The sequence below is a fragment of the Lycium ferocissimum genome, chromosome 10, assembly GCF_029784015.1.
Source record: "Lycium ferocissimum isolate CSIRO_LF1 chromosome 10, AGI_CSIRO_Lferr_CH_V1, whole genome shotgun sequence".
Classification (NCBI taxonomy): domain Eukaryota; kingdom Viridiplantae; phylum Streptophyta; class Magnoliopsida; order Solanales; family Solanaceae; genus Lycium; species Lycium ferocissimum.
In genome coordinates this window covers 38385620-38413021 of record NC_081351.1, presented here as the reverse complement: position 1 = coordinate 38413021, position 27402 = coordinate 38385620, and the positions used below count along the sequence as shown (strand labels likewise).

General features: G+C 32.4%; 2 protein-coding genes across 2 annotated transcripts; both read right to left on the bottom strand.

Moving 5' to 3' along the window:
- Nucleotides 1-2933: 2933 nt before the first annotated feature.
- Nucleotides 2934-3459, bottom strand: LOC132035403 (uncharacterized). Its single transcript, XM_059425664.1, has one exon. It carries the CDS (start codon nucleotides 3328-3330, stop codon nucleotides 3082-3084), a length of 249 nt encoding a protein of 82 aa, XP_059281647.1. The 5' UTR covers nucleotides 3331-3459; the 3' UTR covers nucleotides 2934-3081.
- Nucleotides 3460-8045: 4586 nt separating this feature from the next.
- Nucleotides 8046-9839, bottom strand: LOC132035402 (uncharacterized). The gene is made up of 2 exons (XM_059425663.1): nucleotides 9614-9839; nucleotides 8046-9247 (listed from the first exon to the last, which is right to left on the bottom strand). Exons 1-2 carry the CDS (start codon nucleotides 9728-9730, stop codon nucleotides 8444-8446), a joined length of 921 nt encoding a protein of 306 aa, XP_059281646.1. The 5' UTR covers nucleotides 9731-9839; the 3' UTR covers nucleotides 8046-8443.
- Nucleotides 9840-27402: the final 17563 nt, after the last annotated feature.

The following is a 27402-nucleotide window of genomic DNA, read 5'->3' as shown; positions in this document are numbered from 1 at the left end:
CTTTTTGTACGAGTAACTAATTTCTTTGTTAAAAATGACGTGATTGTGCGTATTATTGTATTGGAGTTACGCCAAACGTGCGTACATTAAACAAAGTTTTGTGGGATAAAAGTTAAAACCTACCAACTCCAAGTGCAGAAAAACCTTAATTAGCTTTGGTAATCAAAACCGATTCAATCATGGGAAAAATGTTAGTTTGTAATTTATAATTAAAAAATAGCTATATTATCCAATAATTTAGAGCACCTTATCGAATGTATATTATATTAACCAATCAAAGAAGATAAACTTGGCTCATCTTTTAACCATTGCGTTAATTAAGTATACATGGCGAGGAAAAAAATCAGGTATACGTCGGAATCAGGATTATTGTTTCAACTTGACCTCTTGACTACAAGCTACCTATTGTGACGCAATGTTAAGCAATCAGTATATATAGACTATAATAATTATATAATACAATTAAAAAAAGTTCCATCAATTACTTTGGCCAAATGGAAAAAGTTTTAAGTGTAGTAGCGACGACTTTTTTTATTATTGGGTATTATTATAACCATATTGAAGTCTATCCTATAATCATAAAAGTTTAGCTTTAACAAATGTCTGTTTTAGATTTGAAATACCCAAAAATAAACTCTAGGAATGAAGAGAACCGTTTAAAGTGACAACACATAATCCACGACGTAAATCTGTGGGCACCCACTTCTCGAACGTTATTGGAGGACCCAAAAAAAAAATCTTTTGAATCAAAATACCCCAATAAAAAAAAGTGACAAAAGTACCTTTAATGTAGTAATTTACTGCGTTAAAGGACTTAACAGTAACAGCGCGATTAAGTCCTTTTTAATGCGAGAAATATCGCGCTAAAGGGCCCGCGATAAAAAAAAAAAAAAAAATCTATAACGCAGTAAAATACTACGTTATAGAAACAGTAAAAAAAAATAAAAATTTGAGCAACTTTATTTTTTGCAACACTTAGTGTTTCTTTTCATACTTTGACCAACGATCAGTCGTATGTCAAGACTCCGAAACGTCAATATTTTATATAGAACCTGATATTTTTTTCTACGTACAATAATGTAGGCTCAATACATCAAGGATACGTAAACGTTCGGATCTTCATTTTAGGGGTTGAAAAGGTGCTTTCGAAGTAAATTTTGTTTGAAAACTTTATATTTAAGTGTATTTTAGTCAACTTTATATGTCGAGAAAATTAGTCAGCTTTATTTTGAAAAAATGAAACCACAAAAGTGAAATTAACATTCATAGATACATTGCCTCGAGATTTTTCCGTTGAAATTTATTGCGTATCATCATATTATAACTAAAGAAAACTAAAAACTTCAAGCCAATTTGGGGGAAAATTGAAATTGAATAGGATAACAGGTATTTTTTTTTTAAATCGGCTCGGCCAAACCGCCTTGTGGCGGTTTGTTCGCATAGATCTCGAAAAAATACGCAAGATAAAAAAAAAACCACGTAAAACGGACATCCCAGCGCAAAGTTATGACCATCTAAAGTTTGACCACTTTACAACTAATTTTTCACCTTATATTTTTTAGAATTAGATTTATATTCAAATTAAAGTTATGTCTTGATTAAAAAATAGCACGTTTAAATCAAAACCTTAAAAAATAAAACACTTAAACCTAAAGTTTCCAAACAAAACTTACTTCGGGTGCCTTTTTAACCCCTAAAACGACGATCCGAACGTTTACATATCCATGATGTATTGAGCCTACATTATAGTACGCAGAAAAAAATATCAGGTTCTATATAAAATATTGATGTTTTGGAAATTTGATACACGACTAATCGTTGGTCAAAGTATGGAAAAAACACTAAGTGTTGCAAAGAAAAGATTTATTAAAATAAGATGTTGCGATCTTTTTATGAAAAAAACACTAAGTGTTCCTTAAGTGTGTTATTTTTTAATGCGTAACTTTATTTCGAATATATTGCACAAAAAAAAAATCGCGTAAATCCGACGTCCGAGCACAAAAAATCGCGTATATTCGAAATAAAGTTACACTTTAAAAAATAACACACTTAAATCTAAACCCTAAAAATAAAAAACTTTAAGCTAATGACAACAACTCTTCAAACAAAAATGGACGTCATGTATATAAACACTTAAACCTAAAGTTTTCAAACAAAACTTACTTCGGCACCTTTTCAACCCCTAAAATGACGATCCGAACGCTTTACGTATCCTTTATGTATTAAGCTGCATTATTGTACGCGAAAAAAAAATATCGGGTTCTATATTAAATGTTGACGTTTCGGAGTCTTGACACACGACTAATCGTTGGTCAAAGTATGAAAAAAAATACTAAGTGTTGCAAAAAATAAAATTGGCCAATTTTTTTTTTTTACTGTTTCTATAACGCAGTATTTTACTGCGTTATAGAATATTTTTTTTTCTTGGGCACCTTTAGCGCGATTTTATGCGTTAAAGGACTTTTTGGTTCAACGTTACGGGTCCTTTTGGTTCCGGAAATTCTTGTGTTAAAGTGTAATCTTTATCTCTTTTTTTTTTATTTTTGGTTCAAAAGGTTTTTTTTGGGTCATTTTAGTTCCGGACTGCCCTTGTATTTCGGAAGTGTAATCTTTCTCTTTTTTCTCTTTTAGGATCATAATTTCTAATTCGTCCCAGAAAGTCTTTAATTGGGATAAATAGTTTTATATCAAAGGTAATTTTATTCTCAAGACAGAAGTTTTCGGACATGAATATTTACCCACCCCACTGTAACATTGTGATTGTAAATTTTTCATGTGAACCCCGATACTATCTAATATGCGATAAACATAAGAACTTCGGGATTTCCCGTATCATTATTTTGAATAATGACCTGTTTCTTTCTTTTTCTCATTTGTTTACATATAAAAATAAAAAACCGACAGACGGAAGAAACGTATCAAAATATGTAATGTACAGGTAAATTCTTTAAACATATTTTATCATGAACATTCATCATATCAGTCTCGTTGAATTCCAAACACATCAAATAAAGAAGAAAAAAAGCAATACAGTGGCGCTTAAAATCATTCCTAACTACCTAAGACAACTACCAGCAACTGTCAGGTCTCATGATCACGGTGCGACACCACCGAATCCGTTGACGGATGAGGGTTAGTGTTTGGATGAACTTTCTTGAATATTTTCATGGAAAAGCAACCACCCGAAGAAGAAGAAGAAGAAGAAGATGTATTTTTGGGATTATGTTGCTTCTTAATTTCAGCACCTTCAGCATCCATTTTCATCATCTTCTCCTTGAATTGTTTCTTCATCACATAGGCTTCCGCAAGATAAGCACTAGCACTCGCCATCTTAATATTCTACTAGCTAAGTGCGCTTGAAGATCGTTAAAAGGCTGAAAATTCTGGAGAAATCTTTGAGGAACTTAAGAAGAGGAGTATTATCAATGGGGTTTGAAATATGAAGAGACTAATAAAGGGTATTTATAGAATTTCATAAGCTTGGGGGATACGTAAAGAGTAATCTAATTCTCCGAGTGGCGTATGAAAGCAACAGGTGAATGTGTGTGGGTCGAGGGTCTTGACTTTGAAGGTTAAGTAAACTACTTGGCCTTGGTGTTAGTTTCTTTTTAATTCTGGCCGTCAACAATGACGTGTGAATGTATTTCCAAAACAAGAAGATTTTTCTTTTTAATTTTATATTATGCTCATGGGAGATAATAATTTCCTGAGTGTAAATTAAAAACATAGTTTCTACAAGCGAACGAAAGATCAGCAAATTTGGAAGGTACTATTCAAGAAGTTCTGGTTAAATAAAATCATAAAAGTTTAACATTAAGGGGCGAAAATTAATTTAAATAAATCGAAAGTAGTGAGTTCAGTTTGGTTTTATTTGCTAAGTAGTGATCTCATTTTCGGCTATTAACGCTTGTTAATTAGAAGTGGTCCACTTAGCAAAACAACAACCTAAAAGGAAGAAAAGGAACATTCTAAAACGTGATATTTTATGATTAGTAGTAAGGGATAATACCACTTTTGATTCTTCAGTTGTGGATAAATTCTGATTTTGATCTTTTTGATATATGACTCAATATATTTATTAATAAGGGTTGCGGTCGATTACTAATACTCCCTCATTAATTAAATAGAGATCTTGCGTTCAAGCTTGGTTATGAATTCACCTTTGTTGGAGAGCGCTTTACCCCACAATAGTACTTTCTAGTGGGGATTCGGATAAATCCGGCACAGTTTATATACCGAACACCTAGGGAAACTAAAAAAAAGACTTAGCACATTTAACCTTGAATTAATTAAAATGTTTGCTTTTGGTCCCTTTATGTAGGAAATGTGTTATATGTAGACGATTTTTAGAAATATATTACCCTCAAATATGGAGTAACATTTCACATTTAACATAATACATGAATAATTAATTAAATGATGAAACATTTAATACTAGTACTTCAAGAATTTGGTGATCATGCACAAGCAAAATGATCAAAACAATTCATATTCCAAATATAATTGAAGGTTAAATGTGCTTAGTCAGATATAATAAGGACTAAAATTAAAATAAATTCAATAATCAACGACCAAAAATGCTATTGACGCTGATAGTAAACAAACTTTACCAAACTTTTTTGAGTTTGATTCTGATCTTATAGTCGATCGAACAGTAGGTAAAACTACTTTTCAAGAGTTTTTAGGTGACACTCCTTGTCAAAGCACTCTATTATTTTGGTCTACATGATCCTTCTATATTTAGGTATCACTTCGTCACAATTTCATGAATTTGTCATCCGAAGTTCAATAAAAGGCCAAATAAAAGGTCGTTAATGGAGAACTGGTTTGATTTGCAAGAGAATTGTTATATAAATTTTAATAGGTCATGCACGCATTTTCTTCCTTGTAAATTGTAATGAGTTTCCTTAGATCTCCTTTCTTGGTCAGGATATGTTAGAGATATTATTTGGCATGTTGATCATGAATATAATTATCCAATTGACAGGGAAATATAAAATTTAAAGATACAATTGCCTTCTGCAAAGAATTGTTAATTTGGATATGAAAGAAGAATGGCTTACATTTGCATTGGTTTGAGTACAGAAAGGAATCGAAATGCATCTACCAGATATCACAATAAATATTTTTCACTTTTTCCTTGCCCGGAAGATAATATTTGTTTTTTATAGAAAATTTGTTACATATATTTAAAAACTGAAAAATATAATGATTTTAAAGAAGTAAAGAACGAAGACAAAAGTTGATAATGTAAGAGTAAAATAAGCATTTGGAAAAGTCAATTAGGATAAAGGGAAGATAATATCTATTGTTCAAAATTGAGGGAGCAGTTTGATTTTTAAAGCAAAATTAAGAGTGGAAACGATTTTCGCTCATTCCAAATTCCAACTAATGCGAAATTGGTAGTAAAAACACTTTTTTTTACCAATATAATTTTCTTGATTCTTAGTAATTCGGAAAGAGCAAAAATATTAAAGAATGGATTGCAACTTGAATAAGCTCATTAATATAGTGCTGAAATTTCTGATATTTATTACTCATAAGAACTAATTAGCAGTATTTCTATTTAGTACTTGTGTAGTATTTTTTATCTCGTTTTTGTTGTTACATGTTGCTTCTTGGTTGTGTCCATTTTGCCACTTTACTGCCGTTATTTTTCTTTTCTAGCCTGTCTTGATGTCCTGTTTTAGTTGCTTTTCACCGTGCTATTGTTGTTGCCATTTTTTTTTTTTTTTTTGGCAAACAAGCTTCGATTTTTTTTTTTGGTAAGCGGGTCATTTAAATAATCTCTACGTATCTTACAAAGATAGGGATAAGGGTCCGATTACATCGTACCCTCTCCGAGACCACATTGGATTCTGTATGGTATATTGTTGTTGTTATTATTACTCATAAGAACCAAAGAATGAATGAAAGGCTGCAAAAGCAAATTACATCAAGATCATTACTTAATTAATCAAATTCCACATACACGAGAGAGAAAAATTAAAAAAATAATGAATTTTGTCTTGTAAATTATGAATATTGACTCGAACTCGACTCAAAAAAATTAACTCATGTAATTAAGTGAATTTTGTCCGTGATGAGATAACAATTTGTTTTCTCCGTCAATGAGGGACTCTCGAAAATATCTAGCTAGAAGCTAGAACGTCAGTGTTTCTCGAATTTATTGCAGAATTCGAGGAGTGAGAAGTGAAGGGATGTACTTTCTTGAACATCTTAGTGGGTTACCATAAGAAGACTTTTTCAACTGATTCTCCTTGTGAAGCTTTGTCATGGCATATATATATACAACATGACAGTGGCGGACCCAGGATTTTCACTAAGCGGGTTCAATATATGAAAAAAATAGAGTGGACAAAAACATTCAAATGGGAGGTAGAGATATTATTTTGCGGTAGACCCTCGGCACAAGGACAAGCAATTCAAATCAATACAAAAAAAAAAAAGAAACAACGGAAGCGAATAAGTCATGATAGAGCAATCTAAAAAGATGTGTGCAGTTCACCAAGTTGTATTATATTTTCACATAACAAACTCCATCAAGGACTAAAAAAGTAAAAATGACATACCATTCTAGTAAAGCTTATGACGACAGAGACTCTTCCTTCCTTGTTTGTCCATCGAAATAGGATGCCTCCATTGTAGTTGAAACGGTGCTTTGGCGCACGATCATTAGTTGGAGCCTTTTCCTGGTTGAGAGTAGTCCGAGAATTGTTAGCGAGCTCTCCACTTCCAAAACAGAGGCCTATAGAAAGTTACGAAATTCCAAATTCTTGACCATAAGATTGCTAGTAGCACCAAAATAAAGTTTGATTAATTAAAATATATTATTACAATTGTATTCTACTGAGTTTTCATTTTTGAAACCTATTCATAATACTCTCATCAGAAACGGTCTTAAATATATTTTTTTCTACATAAGGCACCATACAACCGCTCATGAAGTCGTCATCCATTCGATTTCGCAATTCACTCTTTATCAACTTCATAGCCGAAAAAGCTCTTTCAACTGTAGCGGTGGCGACCGGTAGGAGCAATGCAAATTTTACAAGGCGAAACACAAGGGATAATTTAAATGTTTCTTTGCCTTAACTAGCTCTTTAGAAAGATCACCAAATCCTTTCAGTTGGAGAACCTTTCATCAACATCACGGACATCAACAATATAAGTCTCGAAGCGATTTTTTAAGAGTAACCATTATATCTTCACCAAAATCATCAGGATATAATTCAGCCATTCTCAATATTTTATTGATGTCAAAACTAGAAAATGAGTCAACTGGATTCAAGCAAGCAACTCCAATAAGCAAATCCTTCTCTCCTCATTAAAACGATCATTGAGTTCTTGAAGTTGCCAATCAATAATCTTAAAAAATATATCGACATGATAGTGATGTGAGAAAGTATGCTCCGCAACTTTACGTCGAGATCTTCCAAAATTAATATAGAACTCATCAAAATTAGGTATCAAAATATCATACTTGACACAAAATGCGGACACATTCTCGATAAGTGGATCCCATCCTTCCTCTCTCAGATCTTGCAATCGTTTCTTCGCCACTTTAACAAGTAACATGGCATTTGCAATATCTTGTTCTTTCTTTTGTAAGGATTCATTAAGCTCATTTGTAATCGCCAAAATATCTCTCATTAAGTGCAATATGAAAGCAATTTCAAATGTTTGACAAACTCTAAGATATCCTGTTGCCTTACAACTATCTTCAACACATTCGGAATCAACAACAATAGTATCAAGAACATCAGTAATAGAGCCAAACATACTAATGAAGTTCTTAAATGATTTGTAGTGTGAACCCCAACGAGCATCGGCGGCCTCTAGCAAGACCAAGCTCTGATTCAAGCCCTTACCGCTTCAACCTCGCCCATATCTAGTGCCTCTTGAACTTTTTTAACGCTTGAGATTCTCGAAGTTCATCCATGCGTTTAAAAGAACCTCCCACTACATTTAAGACATTAGAAACCAACAATACAAGTTCTCCAACCCAAGACATTTTTTAGATACCCGACAAGAGTCAATTGAAGTTGATGAGCAAAACAATGAATCGCATGAGCTGATCTACTTTCCTGTTGAATTAAAATTTTAAGGCCACTTAGACGCCCTTGCATATTGCTTGCTCCATCATAGCATTGTCCACGTATATTAGATAAACTCAAAGAATGTTGAGCAAGGTAGTTAACAATTGCTTCTTTTAAACATAGAGCACTAGTATTACGAACATGAACAATCCCAATAAAGCGTTCCACCACAGATCCCCATCTATCAACATATCGCAAAACAATTGCCATTTGCTCCTTACGTGACACATCACAAGATTCGTCAACTAGCAATGAGAAATAGTCACCATTTAGGTCCTCCATAATAGCTTTAATTGTTTCCAACTTACATGCGGTGATAATATCTTTTTGAATTTTATGAGAAGTCAACTGATTGTTTTTTGAGCCTTCTTCAACACAAGATCACTAATTTTATCACACCGCTTCGCATACCATGAAAGAATTTCAAGAAAGTTACCTTTGTTTAATGATGATTCATCTTCACGATGTCCACGAAATGCCAATCCTTGATTCAAGAGGAGTCTCACCACCTCAATTGAAGCCTTTAAACGAATTTTGTGCTCAAGCTTAGCTTTATTATCCGGCTTTACAAATGCAACTTGAATTGACTGTTCTTGTCGCATTAGATCTTCACACTTCTTCTTTGCCTGGTTGTGATCACTGTTCAACTCACCAACGTGCGTATCTAATCTTTTCTTTTTGTGCCAACTCTTGAACCCTATACTTGAAAATGCTTCGCCTCCACCTTGATGAATGCTTTCATCTTTAAATAAATAACAACACAAACAATAAGCAGCATCTTCTACCACACTATACTCCAACCAATCATGGTATTTTTTATACCATTTACGATTAAAACGACGTTTATATCCGTAAAAATCTGTTTGAGGAAACCTAGGAAGTCGAGGTTGATGAGGACCCCTTTGGATATATGCTCGTCTAATCTCATCACGTTCATCTGGATGATAGTCCAGAATGGGTATTCTTTTATTTGGATCCGCTGGTAGAGAATCCAAATCTACTCCTTGCTTTTGTTTTTTAGTAGAATGATGATTTTCTTCTAACTGGTTCAAGTTTTCTTCCACACGAGGAACATTTTGAGCGGATGAACTTGGTTGTGGAAACTTGGACGATACCGTAGAGAAATATCTCTTCATTGGACTTTGAAACTGGATTACAAAATTAAAATTCTAATTAGAAGTTAGAACAATAATATAATAGAATAGAGAGAGCAAAGCAACAAAAAAGCTAAGACATAGGAAAAAGGTTCATTATCATTAACTCTTCTATTCTATTATAGAGTTTTATTGTAACTGTAGAAAAAATGGCTTCATGCTTGAGAACTATTTTATTATGAAAACTTTGTTTTCATTCTACCTATTCCTTCCATTACATGCTTATATTTAGCATCCAAAATCCCAAAATCAATTTTCTTCAATTTTAAGTGGTAGGGTTTTTCTCAAGTGAAGAAATAAAAAACAGCCACAATAATTTTATTTATATGGACGTACAGAGTAAAGGACAAAGAGGCGAACTTGATCGATGCTTGGTGTTGTGTTGATGCAGGAGCCGAACTTGATGATGAAATTTGCTTCAGCTGAGACTTGAGAGAGACGAGTGGGGAGTTTGAGATTGGGGATTTCACTTTTCATTACCCTTTTAGATTGGGATTTGGGTCCTTTTTGTATTTTAATTCTATTATATTAGAAATTGAAAAAAAAAAAAAAAAAGGGAAAAGGGAGTAAGGGACGAATGCTGCTGTGCTCAGTGGTTATGACATAATATTATTACTTGTGTGGTTAAATTAGCACAGTAGGTAATGACTTATAATATTACTTGTGTGGTGAAATTTTAATTTTAAATGACTAAAAGAAAAAACAGATCGCTGATTTGTTGTAGATGGGTTTCGAACTCGCGACCATCCAGAAACTTTTGAACCCACTTGCCACTGCGCTGAGCATTGCAGTTGGGTAAAGTGGAGTCAAATATTAAATATATCATTCTATTTTTTCAAAAACTGAATAAATATACATATATATACACTGTAATTTTTTGACAAGTGGGTTCATATGAATCCACTTGAGACCATGTGGGTCCGCCCCTGCAATACGAAGGTTGTAGGCTTGCTTGATGTATCCATTTTTTAGTTCTCTAAAATACTCCTCCAGTTTATTGTACTAACACATTAATAAGTGGGTATTTTGGTCTTTTCACGAAAAAAAAGTTGAATTCAGCTCCTACGGTCTTTCATTTGGTTTCCCTTTCATTAGTATTTCAGATTTTAGCAAAAATATGGAAGAAACTTATAATGGAGATGATTATGATTCATGAATATTGTTATGGTATTTAACTATTTATACACAAGAAAGGGAATGAGCTAAGAAATTTCCTGGCATTGCTTAATTCATTAGGTTTGGCTGCTTTTGTTGAATGTTTGGTAGATGCTATGTTCATTGCTCTGTTTGACAACCTTGGACCCAAAGTAAAACTAATTGACCTAATAAGATTTCTTGTGGCCAAAGGCTCCATTGCCATTCTCTTTCCTAAGTCCATCGAGTGGTGGGGTTAGAATTGGATAATTAGAGATCTATTTTAATTTCTTTTCGATTTTTAGCAAATTAAAGAGCACATTTGATCAATTTGTTGCTTTGTTTAAAAATATATTCTGCCTATATAAACTTGCTCATATTGCTAGTTGCGGGGCTAGAAATTTTACTGGAGAGTGTCAAAATATAAAAAAAATAGATGCATAAAAAAATAAGGGGAGTCAATTTATACGTAAAAACTAAAATTTTGACCTAGCTAAAGTGTAAAATTTCCAGTTAAGCTGTATCAATTTGACACCCCTTAACATAAGGTGGCTCTGCCACTTCATATTGCTGGTCTTAAGCCCCAAAAAGGAAAGGATTGCGGTAAAATAGTAGTCGGCATAAAACTAATATGGTGATTGCTTTGTATAAAATTTCAAATGGGAAAAGGATATAATTCTTCTTCGAAACAGATTGGCGAGGTTCTAAGAAATTGAGTGAATCCCATTTTACCCCCTTAACATTTAAGGGTTGGGAAACAATACTCCCATCATATATTGAATGGGAACGATAACCCCCTTATGTAATGCTCTCCGGTAAGAGTTTTCTTTTTTAGAATAATTTTTTTTCTTTTTCTTTTTAGAATTAAAATATAAAAATAAAAAAGGGTCTAATATAACCCTATACTATCAGAAAAGGGTCAGATATACCCCTCGTTATACTTTCGATCCAAATATACCCCTGCGTTATATTTTAGGTTCAAATATACCCCTTCCATTATACTTTGACACAAATTTGCCCTCAATTTTGACGGCAAGACACGTGTCAAACTCAGAATCAAATAACCCACCCCTAATTTTAAATACCCGATTCCTTTAAAAAACCACCCGTTTAACCGACCCGAAGCTTGCAAACAAATGCCAATTGCACATTTATTAAAACATCAAATATCATTCTACCATTAGCAAAATTTCAATATGCTAATATACTGAGATAGAGACTAGATATCACTTAACATATCTTGAGAAACTCTAAGGAATATCTAAGAGGAACTAATATGATTTCATGAACAAGGAAATTAGAAAATATTTTGAGGGCTGGTGACGAAAAATAATATGGAGGACACATTCAGCCAAACCAAAACAAAAGAAAATGCACAATGACCTGCTCCAGCCTTTGAATAATGTCTTGTTAAATCCCAATGAAAATAGCCAACGGTTATAGAGGAGGGGAAAAAGTGTAATTAAGAGAATTAAGAGGTGTAATCAAGAGAATTAAGGGATTTTTTTATTTTTGTATATAGCACATTAATTTTAATATGAAGAAAAACTTCAAAAAAAAAAAAAAAGATAAATGGGTCGGGTCGTTAAACGAGTGATTTTCTAAAGGAATTGGGTATTTAAAATTAGGGGTGGGTTATTTGATTTTGAGCTTGACATGTGCGTTTACGTTAAAATTGAGGGCAAATTTGTGCCAAAGTATAATGAGAGGGATATATTTGGACCGAAAGTATAACGGCAGGGACATATTTGAACTGAAAGTATAACGAGGGGTATATTTGACCCTTTTCTGATAGTACAGGGTTATATTTGACCCTTTTCCGTTTTTATATTTTAATTCTAGAAAGAAAAAAGATCTTTATTCTAAAAAAGAAAACTCTTACCGGAAAGTATTACATAAGGGGACTATCATTCCCATTTAATATGTGAAGGGGGTATTGTTTCCCAATCCTTAAATATTAGGGGTTTAAAGTGGGATATACTCTAAGAAATTTTCAACATGAGATGAAGTTAACCAAGAACTTATTGTGAAACTATACATTAAAATTAAGAAAATTACATTTGGCAAGGTATGTGCATTAACTAATTAATTAATGGAAGCGCCCTTATCGAGGTTTATTTGGTATCGAAAATAGAGTGAGCGAATACAGGAATTGAAAATCCACACGTTAATTGTAACTCCTAGACTTTTGGGCACAATATAATGTACTCGCTCCGGATTTTTTACGCTGTTTAAGAAATAATAAATAGAGTACATAATTTACCAATGTATTCATATTAATTAATGCATATTTTTATTGGATTTGAAAAATAATTTGAAGTGAGTAATTAATACTATGGATAAAATAAGAAAAAATAAATTGTCTTCTCTTAATATGCTAAAAGTGATAAATAAAAGTGAAAATCTATTTTTAGAATACTAGACAAGTAAAAGTGAACGGAGGGAGTACTAAGATCCACATAGGCTCATAGAATGCCTTAAATAGATTATGTACTTTGTTAATCGTTGACTGCCCCTCTGCAAGTATACATTGTTGGCTTAAAGTTGACCTTGTCTATTAGAAATTGCTAATCCTCTTCTTGTGCTATCAAGTTAATTTTTTAATAATAATAATTCCTCAATGTTTATACTGCATCAAGGTGTAAATATTATTTCTATATACATATTATTTGTGCAAATCAATACTCTCTGTCCCAATTTATATGACACATTTAAAATTTTGAGATTCAAACTTTTACTTTTGATCGTGAATTTGAATATAGAAGCTTTAATTTTTTTAAAATAAAATTTATATATTTGAAAATTATTTAAAATATACTACAAATCACAATAATTAACAATTAAAATATTTAAAAGGCATATAAAAAAATTTGTCAAAGAAAAGCTTAGTTGGCTTTTGAAATCCAAAAGGTGCCACATAAATTGGACGGGGGAGTATTTCTTTTATAATTTTATATTATTTAAATAAAAAAAGAATTTGATGTTGAAAAAGTCGTTCAATGAATATGCCAAGTGAAAGTAATAGTGTTCCCTCATTAAACCTCAATTGTTGTTTCCAATTAAAATTTGAGAGATGCTAAATGATCACACTTATTTGGCCCAAGTGTGGCCACACCTGTAAAAAGACTATCATAACCTTATTTGGATTTTGCAATGTTTACCCCGACAATTTTCCCTCCAAAACACACTAGTAAATATAATAACTTATTCTTATTCCCAACACACATTGAGCAACTAAAATTGATTTTCATATAGATGAAGATAAAACGTCTCTACATACTTTGTGTATTTTATGTGTATAGCAAATTATACGGTTTATGTAATTAAAAAAATTATACTCTTTGCTTATTAAAAAATATATGGTCTACTAAAAAAACGCTTTACAACTTGTTCGCTTATCTAAATTGAGTATAATTAGTGATCAATGTTGATAAATACAACATATTGTATTTTTAAAATTTGATATAATCACATATTTAAATTAAATATTTATTTAAATTAAATGTGAAACTTATAAGTAATACTTTGTTTAATAGTAGGAATTATGATATACTAGCTAGTTTTGTTATACACTTATATATCAATCATATTAAATCTTTAACATGGTAAGTCTTAATAGCATAAAAAAAAGTGTTATAAAATATCAAATAATAGTCACAGGAGATACAAAACCCTTTTTGTATACAAATCATATTAATTTTCTTCGTCAATACAATGTACAGTTTGATTTATGATAGTTAATAAGTTATTAAGATTGTAAAGAACCATTACAATGTAGGAGTCGGATCTTACCAGTCTATTACATCCCAAATTTTCGCACGTTAAAGTCGCATCATGAGTTAGTCAACGCAAGTTCAAAAGAAATTATCTTGAGGATTAAAGGGATTGAGCTTACTAATATAAATGGTTACAAGAGTCTATAAATAAGATTAGTAAAATTAAGTGGCGGAAGATTTGGAGGGTGAATGAATCGAAGAAGCATGAGTTTCGTCAATAGTCGGCAAGTTGGGAATACGATAACTTGTACGGTTGGGTGAGATTAGGAGTGCTTCACATGCTAAGCAAGTAATGATATGAATTATTTGAATCGTATAATGGTCGCTTGTTAAGCTTAGAAGTCAAACGAGTTGTAATACGAAAGTCGACAAAGGGCGTCACAAGTTAAGTTTGTAAATTTCACTAAAATTTGGGGTCGATGTCTTGGAGCTTTTCTCTCAATCTACTTGGATTTAAAGGGTGATCCACCAGCCAAATTGAAGGTCTACAAGTCTAGTTTCCAGCGCATTTTACCATTCATCGATATAACGTCGGAGTAGAGAGATATTCGCATTTCCGTACAAAGGTGCAAACTGCCGCGAGACAGAAACTTTGGTCAGTGGCTTAACTTAAGCCAAGTATATATAGGACCCCTTAAAAGATTTTCTCCTAATTTCTTCCCCTTCAAAGACCTGGAAAACCCTAGGTTACTCTCTTAAAACATCCCTCCATCACTGACAACCCAATCCAAGAGTTAATCACACAACTCTAACGTAAGGAACAACGCGGCAATCATAAAATCGTCAATTTCTCGTTGTTTCGCTTTTCGGAAGAAAGCTTCGTCTTGAAGTAACTTGAGTTGCAGAGTATCCTTCATATTTTGAGGTATGATTTAACCTTCTCTTCATCTCTTTGAGCTTTACAAGTAATTAAACCTAGAAATTTGGTGGAAAACCCCATAGAATAAGCTTTTGCAATTCTTGTGAACTCTTATGGACTTGGCTTGATTGTTGGGCTGTTTTATATAGTTTTAACGTGTTGTTTGGAGTTATGGATTTATGGAGTTATGGATGGAATGATAATGAGGAATAGGGAAGGGAGAAGAAAATGGTAGTTTTGTATGGAGGAATTGAACTACAAATGACCCTACGAACTTACGCCCGCAAGTTGTTCGATGAAATGCCTCATATTTCCATAAGCTATGAACTTGGTATTGATCCCTTATTGGTCGTATGATGTAGGCGATCGTTCGTAAGGTATTCAAGGACTCATGGAACGTGGAAAACTTCGTCGTTAAGGTATGTAGGGCTTTCTACTCTTTTTGTGGCATGATTAGAATTCAAATGACCTTTCATTGAAAAGTTGTTCGTTAACTTGGATCGATCGCGTTCCATGATAATTGAGCTGACACATACTTCATCTATGACTTGTACCAAATTATGTTCCACATCTCCTTTTGGCTATCGATTAAAAGACTTTTCGTTCAACTTGTGTCGATTATGTTCCAAAATGGTTAAGCTTACCCTTTTCTCATGAATAGCTTGTATTGAATTACCTTTCACATTTCGTATCCCTCTTGTTTATCGAATGAAGAATGATATTAGTTATGACACTCTTCACATCAAAGTTGAGTGATTGTGTTTCCTTTAATTGAGTTAATCCTTATCTTTTTGTCTATTGCTCCAAGGTAACGAACCTCTCGTTGGCACACTCTTTCCGATAAAAGTTGTGTCGATCATATTTCATAAGAGTTTGGCTAACTTTGGCTTCGTGAATAATTCATAACAAGATGTTTCCTTGTACTTTTACTTCTTTGGCCTAATGATTAAAGAATGATAAACGTAGCGACAATAATGATAGTCAGAGGATAACGACGATAGGTCACTCTGACTCTTTCCATGATATATCTTCTGAGGTCAGTCTTGCATTGCACTTATATATATGTATTTATTTTCATTATCGCGCCGCGCTATAGTCGGCTGGGCAGACACGTAGATGTGCACCTAGATGGATTTCTTTCATTACGCGCCGTGTCATAGACGGCGGGCGCGTGCACGTAGCATATACCACCGATCGAATGGGCAGAGATGATGATATGATGATGAGCTCACCCCACAGAGGGATATATATTATTATATGATATGATATGTTATAAGCCTCCACCGTGAGGAATGATTTTACGAGTATGCATTTACATTTATGTCATGGTTATGGTCGCCCTCAGTGGCCTCGTTCAGAGTTTCAGGTTGCCTCTATATCTCCCCTCTTGTTATTTATATCTCTTATGCTTATGTTATGTTTATGCTTACCGCCTTACATACTCGGTACATCTTTCGTACTGACGCATTTTGTGCGCTGTGATCATGCCTTCGGTACACGGATTGGTGTACCTTTCTCAAAGCAGATACCATAGTTCAAATAGGATGTTCGCACTCCATTCTCGGAGTTCGGTCGAGTCATTAAATAGGATGTGTATATATATATATATATATATATATATATATATATATATATATATATATATATATATATATATATATATATATATATATATATATATTATAAATATGGCTATGGGTACATCGGGGCCCGTCCCGACCGCCGATGCATATTAGTGCTCTTAGAGGCTTACGTACTATCGGTCGGTGTACGAAAGTATTGTGTTTGGCCTTGCCGCAGGTAGTTGTCTTTCTTGGTTGTGGCCTTGTCGGCCCTAGTTATGCATATATGTGTTGTTGGGCCTTTTCTGCTTGCAGGTTGTCATGATATACTTCTTACAATTGTTATTTAGTGGCCTTGTCGACCTATGATTCACGTTACAGAGTTCAGATATCACAGTTGGTTCGCTCGGCTCTTCGGGTGCTGGCCACACCCCCTAAGGTTGGGGTGTGACACAGTCAATCTTACGTTTGTCTTTTTTCCCATGATATCGGTATTCCTTTGCTACTTCTTGAAAAAAATTATAGTTATTTTGAAATTTATATAATAGTTTTCACTTGATATAATTTCATTATTTTTTTTAAATTGGAATTTACAACTAATACTTATTTAATGAGAATTATTATATAATTAGTTTTTCCTGTGGACTTGGATACCAACCACATTAAATTTTAAATTTTAGTTCTACTTAATAAAATAAAATAACGTAAAACTAAAATGAATAATAATGTAAGCTATAGGGATATTGTCTTTAAATCTTTGTGCGACAAAAATTATTGACAAATTTCATGTATTAATCACAAGTTCTTCATTATTTTAATATATATTTTTTCTATTTATTTCGTGATGTAACCATAAATCCATCCTCATTCCATCGTTATGTTGCTACGAAATGTCATTGAAATTACTATTACTAATTTATCAAAACTAAATGCACCAACACCATTGCAATGTTTATCAGTATATGAGAACTTATTTAAAATGAAAAATTCTTAGATATATGAAATTACTTTCAATTACTTAGTAGAAATAATTTAAGGACCATATACATAATATCTCCACAAACTTTAAAGTCTTCAATATGAATATTTTCTTTGATAATGAGTGATTACTAGAAATTATATGAAAATAATAAAGTATCAAACATACATCAATATCTTTAAAATCACTAATAAATATTTGATTTTTCAAAGAAAATTATATATTAACATACAAAGGTAACAAGCTGCAATAAAATAAATATGAGCTTGATAACTTTTGAGGTTACAAGTACATAGATAAATGATATATTGTTAAAGATTACCTTTTTCATTTTATTTCTTTTATTTGAATGTTAATTGATTCTTGGGAAAACGCCCAAAAATACCCCTAAACTATTCAAAATAGGTCAGATTTATCCTCCGCTATCTTTTTGGTTCAAAAATGCCCTTGTTGTTACGTTTTTAGCTCAAAATGCCATCCAATTATTCAAATAGCTCAAAAATACGCTCCAACTATCCAAATAGCTCAAAAATACCCTTCCTACTAACTTAGTTCTAACAGAAAGGGAACAATTTTGCCCTTGTTCTTTTATTTTTATTTTTTTTATTTTTCGGAGGGGATGAGTGTGGGGTTGAATGTTGAGAAATATAATAATAACGTAATTAACAAATATGTAGTATAAACAATATTATTCACAATTCACCCATGTCAACTTGTTGTGAGGGAAAAATTGTCACTATTAGGTCAAACGTAACTAAAATTACACCTTAGAATTGATAAACTGTTTTAAAAGACTCTTTTAATCATAAAATATCTAATAATATTATAAAAATAAAAAAATGTCATACTAATGTCTGTTTCATTAAATTTGCACCCTATTCACATTTTGTTGTCCATGTTTATCCTAAAAATATATTATTCCTTCTTGAAAACGAAAGTACATTTAAAAGGTAAAGAACCACAAATGTTAAGACAAGAAACTAAGGGTGTGCATACTTCATAAATACAGAATATGGAATTTTTGACATTTCAATTTCAATATTACAGTAGTTGATAAGCATTTTTTTTCTTTTAAAAAGGTATTCACTTCTTATAGAAAAATATCAAAATATCAAATATCGTACTAAGATACTCAATTACATATTCAATCCATATATTATATTATTACATAGAAAATAATTTAAATAATCTAATATAGCTAATAAAGGACCATAAATTAAGAAAACAAAAATGGATTATATACAAGATAATCATACGTATGAATTAATCCAAAAGGAGGGGAAAATATCAACATTAATTATTTATGGGAAAAGATGTATCAATATTAATTATGTGAGAATCTCCATGTATTGAGAAAAAACTAAATTTGAATTGATAAGAGAGTTCTTGCAGCTTTTGAATTAAAATGAGAAGGGTAGTGTCATTAAATTAGCATAAATGACTGCAATTTATCGTGCTAACCTCATTTGGGGCCATTGTGATCAAAATTGGTGTGGTAGAAATACCTTTTTATATTCGAATATAATTTAATTTTCAAATATCTCCCCCGTCCATTTTTACCTTGTCCTATATACTAAAAATTGTTGTCCATTTTGACTTGTCCAGTTTAGAAAATTAAGAGATAATTTATCATTTCATACCTATTTTACCTTTATCATTAATTATTGGGTTGGAAAGTTCAAGGAATTCTTAGTGGCTACAAACTTTCAAAGTGTGTTTTATTAATTTAAATAATTAGATTTAGGGTGTCAAAGATAGCCTAAAAGTTGATGGCCCGACCAATTTATGAGTGAAGGTGAAAACTATTTTTGATTGTTCCTTGATATAGTCCATTTAACAAAGGATCATACATTTTAGGCACGTATTCTTTTTTAGTATCATCATTACATAATCTAGTCCTGCCCTAGATTTTATGGATTGAGCTCAAGTTAATTTCATAGTTGGCTTATTTTAGTCCAACCCAACATAACCAGAGGCGGATCTAGGATTTGAAGGTGGCGGGTGCCACAATTTTTTTTCTAATGTACATCTTGTTAGGAACGTGTATTTGGGCAGGATCCATCTCTTTTGAGTTTTCGGGTCAACTTAATAGGCCATTTTTTATTTGCAAATATGAAAATTACATCTCTAAAATCAAGAAACGAACATGATTAGCATCTTAAAATAAGGAATCACACCTATTGACAATAGAAGTATAATCAACATTTTCACCAAAGAACTTACATCTTTTATGTATATTAAAAAATGAACTTGCACAAGTAAAATAACATCTTCAATAAGGAAATTACACCAATCAAAATAAGAAAAAATATAGAAAAACTCTTCAATAGGTAATTTACACCCCATAAGTAAATGTAGAATTAGATAAACTATAAGTTCTAAAAAATAAATCATAAATTTCATGTTTATCAAAGCAATGCTTACGAAATTTTCATCACAATTTAAGTAGTAAATTGATTTAAATTGAATTTAGCAATTATAGAAAAACACGAATTTTTATAATACACTCCCTCCGTCCATTTTTATTTTTCCACTATACTAAAATAGATGTTCACTTTTACTTGTAAGTTGTATAGTTTGAAAACCCAAGACATAATTTACCATTTTATACATTTTTTACCCTTATTATTAAGTACTCCAATCCATTTCTCGTTTTATTTATGCTTATTAAGAGTGTCCCAAGTCAAATATAGACAAGTAAACCTGGACGGAGGGAGTAACCAACAAAAGAAATTATAAAAAAGTTGAATTTTGATCTCAATCTAAAATTCTTATTGAGACTCACAGATTTGAGATTAAGAGAAATGCTTAATTTAAGGGATTTTGAAGTTTCTATTTTGTGTGTGTCTCATTAGAGATCGTAGATCAGGATAAAATAATAAAATAGAGGAAAGAAAATATAAATAATAAAAAGAGAAATAGAAAATTGAGAGAGCGAAAAGGAAATAAGCTCGTACAAAGGAACTAAAAAGCGAGAAAGAAAAAAGGGAGTCGGAAAATGTTCAAGATAGATTCAAACTTGTGTCTACCAGCCATGACACCTTCGTCTAATTTGCGATTGGGGTGGCAGTATCAAATATTTAATCTAGTTTAAGCAAATTTCAACATAGGTATATAAAAAATTTATCAATTTAGGGGGTGCCATGCCACCCCCACCCTAAAGGGTGGATCCGCCCCTGAACATAACCCATTTTAAAGTGATCTCCAACTTAACCTAATAGTAGCCCATTTATAAGATTTGCTTTAATTTGAGTTTATTGCTTGAGATTTATTTTATTATTTTTATGTATTCACTTTTATTGTATCGTGTATCTCATAAGTTTGGGGTGTGTTTGATATCTGTGGAAAATATTCCACGAAAAAATATTTTTCTAGAAAATATTCCATGGAAAATAGACTCTTTAAAAAAACTAGGTCAAGTTGGGCGGGTCATGACCCAGCCCATTTTGACTTCCAAAATTTCAATGAAACCCGTCCATTTGACACCCCTAATTAGATTACTTAATAATATTTAAGGGTGATATAGTAAAATTTTCATTTTATTTATGGCTCCTTAAAAGGTATGCTTAGTAAATAGGACAGTGATGGGGTATTATTTTCAACTTCAAACTTTAAGTATTCTTTTATTTTGCGGCTTCCATCACATATTTGTCCAAACTGAGTAATGTTGAAATTTTTAGTAGGCGATTGGACATGCGATTTCATCTCGAGATGAAATCCCAAATCATCCAAAAAAGCATGATTTGGGATTTCAAAATTTTTAGATGTAAAACTTGACCCATAAGTTTATATTTTGTCAAAAAAAAAAAACCCATAAGTTGGTAGGTATTTTTTATAATTACTTCCACCAATCATTTACCAACCTCGTTAGCTTCTACCAACCTTTATTTATGTGGGGGGATTATATTAAAGAGTAGTTACATTAATATTCATGTTAAATTTTTCTTTTTATTGAACTAAAGTTTGATCAATTATTCTTCTATTTTTTAGAAAGACAACCTTCTAGTAGCGTATTATTTTTGTTATGAACTATGACTTGCTCATTTGGTAAGATTGTATAAGAATTGAAAAAGGTTTGATAGTTTTCACAACTTGTGAGATTGTTATATCTATAATACAACTTAAAAAATCTAAATTGCATGTCCAAACATGATTTCATCTCATGATTTCGAATCCAAATGGGTCCTTAGTTCTTGTTCATAGAAATGCCAAACTAGTTTCCCTCCCAAGACTAAAAGGTGAGAAAACCCAAAAGACGAGGGTCCACTTTTCAAGAGAAAGTGGGAAATCATGGCTTCGCGCCATTCCAGAAGAAATAGCGATTTTAGAACTCCTAATTTGAGAGATTCAATGTCCAAAGAAGCAAAATAATGGAGTTGAAAAAACCAGTGTTTTAAAAGGCGAGGGCGTAAGGCGGGGCGTTTTACATTTGCCTCGGCGAGGCGTAAACCCCGAGGCACAGGGCTTAAGCCCCATGTGTATTTATTTTTAGTATTTCATAAAATATTATAATTACAATAAATATTTTTTAATTAGGTAAAATTACATAAAAAATAAAAGAAAAGCGCAAATAAATGACATATAGTAACATTAGTATCTATATTAGTGAGGATTAATTCAAATCAATAAGATATTAGCCATGTGTTTTAAAGACATTACCTAGGATGTTATTGTAAAAACTTTATTTAAAAATATGAAGATTTGAGTAGCTTAGTTCAAAGCTTTAAAATATTGCTCTTAAAACGTAGATAGTGTTTTTTCTTTATTTTGTTATATATATTTTGTAATATATATTTTTACAATCTTCAATATTATCTAAGAGAAACTTAAACCATAAAATTTATCGGTAAAAATTTTTGGGGCTTCAAAAGTTTGAGGGTCTAAAACAAAAGCTTTACTAGCTACAATTTGTAATTATATATAATATAATTTTGCAAGTATAAATAATACAATGAAATAAAAGCTATTATGGAATACAAATCAACTAACATATTAACTTTCAAACAATGAAAAAATCACAATTTCTTAAAACAATATTGCTATCATACTATTCATTTTATATCGATAAATTTTATTAGTATTATAATTAAAATGTAATTCCGTCATGAATAAAATTAAAATTACTTTCAAATAGCGAAATAATAAAATATAATAACTTTGATATATAGGACAAAAGACCAATGACAAGTGAAAATGTACAGTTCGGCTATGTAATTTTAAAAGAAATATTAAGTGATATTCACCCTTACGATGTTCTCAAATAGTAAATATGCAATACTACGACTTGTTATTTGAGTTACACTCAATCTTCTTATTTCTATAAATGAAAAACTATTAAGTACCATTCATTTGTTATAGAATTACGAGGGTCAACGATTTTAATTAAAGAATTTAACATATAATTTGTGTAAGAACAGTTAGGCGAGCCCCGAGTGTTGGGTGTGTTTAGGGCGTACAGTCGGGCACTTAGGCGTAAGCCTCACGGGAACTAAGCCCCGGACGTTTTGCCAGTGCCTTGTCCCGAGATGAGTCCTGAAATTGCGGTCACATCATGTGTTCTCTCAAAGAGGTGGTGTTATAATTTCCTTTTCAATAATCGAAATTATAACAATGTTGAAAACTTCATATCCTTTGTCGACCACGTTTTAGCTCACTGTACTTGTTCCAAAATAAAGAAATTCCAACTCAATTTAACTCGCATCTCTGAATGGGACTCAGTAGACAACTCCATTTTTAGCTCTGAGCAACAGGTTTGAACACAAGTTCCAAAATAAAGAACATTTATACTAATATATTTCTTATATAGCAATTTAACTCTGGAGCAGCTCTGGGTCCGCCCCTGATGGGACTTTGATTCGAAAATCAGCCAATGGCTTAGTTTTACTGTTGAAAACACAGTGGAAGATGTTGTGTTACAGTCATTTGATGACGACTCTTACGAATTGCCTCTATGTATCTACACTTGTTCGTCATTGATTACATTGCATTTGAGCTGTTGGGCGTTTGATAGATAAATGGTCATAGCTTGGGATTCTCTAAAGAGCCTGAAGCTGGAAGAAGTATGGTTAGAGATGAGAATATTGTGAAATTACTGTCAAGTTGTCCGGCTTTGGAAACTATGGAGTTGGAGTTATTCCATGGTTTTCCTCGTCTTGATATCACTTCAAATTTAAAGAGACTAAAGTTGAAATCCTATTTGAGCTTACCTTATGAAGAACCTAATGAATCTTTGGAAATTATTGCCCCACATCTTCAGCATTTGGAGATAACAGGAAATCTAAGTATATCTCAAGTGTAAGCTAGTAAATGTCTCCTCTCTGGTTACTGCCATCCTCACTTTAAGATTCATCGTACAGAATGTCAGTTGTCGTGATTATCATCAAGTTTTCAGAGACCTTGTTTTGGACTATCTTCTAAAGGGATGTGAAACTAGAATGGAAGTTGGTTAGAAGAGTTTGTTTTTATGTCAAAAGACCTTATTCTCCACTATTTGATTTTTAGCAAGAATTGCAGGGTAAAACCCGAGAAAGGGAATAGCCTTTAGAATGCAATATAAATCAACTTTTGTATTCATGAAAGTTTGGTAAAATACATAAAAACCCCCCCAACCTGTTTTGGACTATCTTCAAAAAAAAAAAATTGAGTGAATGTGACTGTTGCAACTAAAAATTGAGAAAGAAGACATTGAAGACACCTTGATTTCAATTGTTAAATGCAATTTATTTTATAACATCGCCGCCTCCCCCGCAGCAGCAGCAGCAGCTTATATTAAAAATGGGTTGAAGAAAATGGTTAAAAATATTTTGGTGTTTGATTTGCCTTCAAATGAATGTGTGTGTTAATGGAGGAAGAAAATGGGTTGGATAATGTGTGTGTGTAATGGAGGAAGAAAATGGGTTGAAGAAAATTTTTAATGGAGGAAGAAAATGGGTTAGCAAGAATTGCATGGGTTGAATGTTTCTTGAAAATAAGCTCTTTATGATTGATGATTAAATTGAGTGTGTGTTAATGGAGGAGGAAGAAAATGGGTTGAATTTGTTGCTTAGAATGCTAATGGAGGAACAAAATGGATTGAATCAAAGAAGAAGAAGAAGGGTTTTTTGTATGAAGAAGACAAAATTAATGGTTTAATAGTTAATTAGAGGTTAATTAGTGTAAAATAATTAATAAAAGAAAAATCAAATGAAAAAAAAAAAGAGGAAAAGTGGCGATGACGTTTTTCGAACAATGTGGCGGAGAGTCTTTGCCTTCTAATATACTGAAAAATTAAAATTCAAGAGGTAACCTTATGATGTATTTTCCTATTTCAGTACAAAAAGTTTTTTCGGGCTCTTTGCCTTCTGTAGCCTTATGATTTTCCTATCTCGTTTTGCAGTTGGATATTTCTATACTGACCATAGATTATTTTAGAAACTAGCGTGTTGTACATTGTTGTTCCTTGAAGTGGTTAGATGGTTAGATTTTTCATAGCACTTTCTTTGTTGTGATTAATTTCTCTATACTTCACTAATTTCATTCGGATTATTTCACCAGATCGTGTTCATGTTGCAACTCGAAGGGGTGCCACTTTCAGAATTGAGATGCAAATGTCTGACAATAGAGATGAATGTAACAAAGAAACATCTGTATGGACTAGCTAACCTTTTGTGGACCTCGCCTCTTTTGGAGACACTGAACATACACTTTGGATACGTAATTTCTCTCAATTTATGCCCTTCTCTTTACATTCAATGTTACTTTGAAGTTTTAACTTTTGACAATCCCCAAATCAAGACTGTAAAACCTTTCGAAAGGAGAAACCAAATATAACATTAATTATCATTAAGAATCTTTTTTCACTATAAAGCTATAAATAATTGGTCTGTGTAGTTGCTTTCTATATCTTAAAAGGGCTCAAGAAAGGAAAATGATTGGTGACCAACTGAGATCTTTTAGCTTGGCTTATGTACTGCTATTTGTGATACGCAGCTGTTGAAATCATCTGCTAAGAACTGTTCAAGATTCGTGGGATTTTAAAATTGTTCTATACTAGACATTACTACTGTGAAATCATTTTAATTTGCCTTCTGTGGAATATTCCCAATAGGATGTAGACCTGTATTTGATCCTGATTATATTCTCTTTCTAGTTTGCAAATTTCTACTGCCTCCTTGAGCTAAGCTATTTGGATAAAGGAAATAATATCAATTCGCGGAATTGGATTTCAAACATTGTGTTTCCCAATCTTAAGTATGTTAAGATTGCCGGCAACATAGCAATATGTTTGAAGGACTGGTCTAAAGGGCACTTTTATAAGCTTTTCAAACTTTTGAAGTTTATTTTAAAGAATGCAGTGGTTTTGAAGAAATTTGTTATCATGGCAAAGAGAAGAATATGTTGGAGTTGTTCAGAGAGTTGTGTGTCCTGATATTTATCACGACTGGCTAAGGAATTGCTAGACAGCCCAAGATCATCTAAGGATTTTGTGATTATTTACCAAGAGTCTGCTTTCCATGACTAGACGGGAAGTGGTTTTATTTCGGCACACAAGAAACTTCACCTTATATTGTACCTTTTTATTTACAGCATGTAATTTTGAACACGTGGCATTTCAAATATGAAGGATGCTTGATTTCTCACGAAGCCTTTGTTTTTTGAACTCTAGACATTGCATGTGTGTTTTGAATTCTCTTGCAATTTATGTGTTACTGGAACTATCAAGACCAGTGAACTTATAAAAGGGAGAAGGTGTTATGCCAGCTTTGTTTTCTCTGGAAATGTCTCTTGCAAAATTTGAACTTGTGCAATACAAGTTTTTTTGAGAAAGGTAACAATCTTATATCTCTTTAATTAGCGCAAAGGTAGTGCTAGTATCAATATTACAAGATCAAAAGGAGCAAAAAATATGTCCTTGCTCTTCTTACGGTGACTCTATTATGTCTTACAATGAATACACATCATTTAGAAGTACTTTACACCAAAAGTGAAGCAGAAGTAAACAATGCATCTTGAGCTTCTGAGTAGAACTGCTGGTTTGTTCGAAACACCCTATATTTTTTTTTTTTTCCATGTAGTCTACTTTTTCTGCCTAATCAGTCCTCCGGAGTTGCTCCAACATGCTAACACATCTGTAGTTGTCTAAGTCTTAGGCATGGTCCATTTAACATCTTTCATGCTAAAGAAAAGCTGCTGGAGTAGATCTGTAACCTCACAATGTAGGAAAAGGTAGCTAATATTCTCTGATTCCTTCCCCCACAAGTAACATCTTGAGTAAAGTTGCAAACCCCTTCTCTTCAAGTTATGTTCTGTCAAAACTGCTTCGCTAACAAAATTAAACATACTAAGCATGCAACCTTGAAGGGTATCTTCACTTTCAGATCAGTTTCCAGTGCACATTACTAGCCTGATGTCCAGTGCAATTTAGAACAGTATAGAAGATTTAACTGTGTAGTTTCCTTTGCTGTACCTCTGACATATCATTCTGTTATCTTCTGCACTCTGAAAAAATCATCAACTCTAATTAACTCCAAATCATTCAAAAGTTTTCTAAAATTTAAATCCCTGTTGGCTCCAAATACTAGTTATTCAAGTGAGAAGAATGGAAAATGGAACTGACTTCGTGGAATAAAAACCAACTACTCTTGGCACTGACTACAAAGATGGAAATGAGATTCTTTTTTACTCTAGGACTAACTACAAGGATGGAAAATGTTTTACTATAGGAAAATAAGTGTTTTGCTACTCAGAAAATGTTTTCCATGGAAAATAAGTGTTTGTGTTTTTGTTCGGATCGCAAGTTGGAAAATGTCATTTTAAGAGCATTTGCATATACTCAAAGCAAAACTGAAGTTTTTGAATTC